The sequence below is a fragment of the Sphaeroforma arctica genome (genome assembly GCF_001186125.1).
Source record: "Sphaeroforma arctica JP610 unplaced genomic scaffold supercont1.591, whole genome shotgun sequence".
In the NCBI taxonomy this organism is placed as follows: domain Eukaryota; class Ichthyosporea; order Ichthyophonida; genus Sphaeroforma; species Sphaeroforma arctica.
In genome coordinates, this window is record NW_014039967.1 from 14,483 (window position 1) to 16,899 (window position 2,417).

At 43.2% G+C, this 2,417-nt stretch overlaps 1 protein-coding gene across 2 annotated transcripts in view; it reads left to right on the forward strand.

The window, feature by feature from the left end:
- SARC_07445 overlaps nt 1-2,417 on the forward strand; it is a gene marked incomplete at its 3' end in the record, with an annotated part of 12,866 nt that overhangs the window by 1,014 nt on the left and 9,435 nt on the right. Inside the window, exons 2-4 of one of the 2 annotated variants that reach the window (XM_014298611.1) lie at nt 248-524; nt 1,302-1,468; nt 1,673-2,017. In XM_014298611.1, coding sequence (XP_014154086.1) covers nt 248-524; nt 1,302-1,468; nt 1,673-2,017 — 789 coding nt within the window. The remainder of the gene's footprint in view (nt 1-247; nt 525-1,301; nt 1,469-1,672; nt 2,018-2,417) is intronic. The other variant, XM_014298610.1, reaches the window with a different exon arrangement.

The window sequence follows — 2,417 nt, forward strand, 5'->3', positions numbered from 1 at the left end:
ATATATATTTATATAAATATATAAATATATATATTTATATATAAATAAATATAGAATAAATATATATTTATGTAAAATATATATTACACGTTGTATCGAATTTAGGAACTAAACCAAAAATATATATTACACTTTGTATTGAATTTAGGAACTAAACCAAAATGAATACTTGAACCCAAAATCATCTATTCATATTGCAATAAGACTAATACTTTGCACTGTTCCGTACTGGCTCTGTCTTTTTTAGGCCACCACCATCGACAGAGACATCAAGGGGCTGCGTATGAAACCGAAGATCGGTGAACTGACAGCGAGTGAACAAGAAGCACAATTGGTAACCACCAAATGGGATAAAAACGGGAAGAAACCGGTGCACATGGTGCACGCCCTGAATATCATTCGGCCCCAAATCCACTTTTCAGAGAAAGTGGACAATTCCCGAACTCCATTCGTGCCCAAAATCACGGAGAAGCGCAATGCTATAGTGCCACTCGCTAAGGTCTACGAGGACTTCCGGAATGAAGGTGTGTGTGCGGCCCTGTGTTTATTTGGTGTTGGCTGCATAGAGATATTGAATGCAGTTATACGTAGTGGCTGGCTTTTGAATGCAATGATACCTAGAGGCTGGATATTGAATGTAATTAGACGTAGTGGCTGGGGCGTACTCGTCTGGAGACTGTGCGATCAATGCAATGGAGTGCGAGTGTGGCTGCTTCACAGTCTCTGTGACACCTACCCACAGTGTGTTGTCTGGTGGTTCAGTGCTGACACATTGCAGACAAGGGCAAGGGCAGCTATCCATTCCGGAACCCCACGCATGTATTCTCGCACCCACGTGTGTGTGGTACAGCATCCTTCTGCAACCACCCCACTTGCCCAATGCAAATCCGTTGCTTCTCGCGATTACCGTAGAGGCCCCTGAGGGGTACCTGTACACCTATAGAGCCACTCTCTCCAGTGGGTCTGAGCGACCGAATCTTACAAAACCAAGGCCGAAGTCAGGATACCATTCGTCATCATTGACCCCCTTTTGTGTGGTGGAGGTATTCACTACCCTCTACCATAATCGTATGAGAATCAACCATCCATCCTAAAAGCCCTTGTTTGGTAGTTATTGATCCCCTATGGTGTGGTAGAGGTATTCACTCCCCTAATATAATCATATGAGAATCAGCCAACCCTCTAAAGGCCCTTGTGTGGTAGTTATTGACCCCCTCTGGTGTGGTAGACCTATCCACCCCCCTTGTGTGATAGTTAATCAATTCCCCCCCCCCATTCGCCCCAAACCCTACACTAACCAGCAGCCAAACGCACCACAACGAGCGAACCAGACAGCGCATTAGAGAACGCAGCACTCTCAGACCACGTGTCACGCGTGTTGGGGCTATCCAGCCAACCCACCAGTCGCAGTGGCAGCGCCATTACATCAGGCACAGCCACGCCCACGCAACAACCCACGCGCACTCAGGTAGGCACCTGCTTTGGGTTGGGTTGCACTTCTTGTGGATGTGCCTGTTACTGTTACTTGTGCATGATATGGGATGTATTGGCATGCGTTGTTTTATCTAGGCACTGAACTGGGTGCTATCGACCTCTTCTTTGGAAATGTAGGTGTATTCAGGTGTTCCATAGTATCACATTACTAACCAACCACCACACCCGTTGCACACAGGAGAGTGGTCCCATGGAGGTGGATGGCGAGGCTAAGGAGGCGATGAAGCCTTATACAGATGCCTCTGAGACTCTCAGGCCAAACCACATTCGCGAAGAGGGGTTAGAGATGGGGTATCCACATCCTTATGGGCCCGAGCTGGCAGCGTTCGAGCCCAGCGATGAGATGATTGTTGTGGAAGAAGCGCAGATATATAGACCCCTAGAGGAGACCCCTTTGACGATGGTAGACACCCCCCAGGGACTCAAGGATCTGGTCATTACACTCAATGGCTGCACAGAGTTTGCGATTGATCTGGAGGCGCACCAGTACCGCACGTTCGACGGGATTGTGTGTCTGATGCAGGTAGGGTTTTGGAGTTTTAGATGCCGAGTTATTATACACATTTATCATCCACATACACACACATATATATATATTTTATTATAATACACATTTATCATCCACACACACACAGACACACACGCACACACACACACACACATATATATATATATAAGTACACACACCCACATATATATATATATATTGGTATATTTATAAGTATATGTGTACACATATACCAATATATCCATTTATATATATTTATATATATACATATATATATATATATATATTGGTATATTGGTATATTTATATGTATATGTGTACACATATACATATATATCCATTTATATAAAAAATATATATATATATATATATATATATATAATAATAAATATATATATGTGTATATATATATATA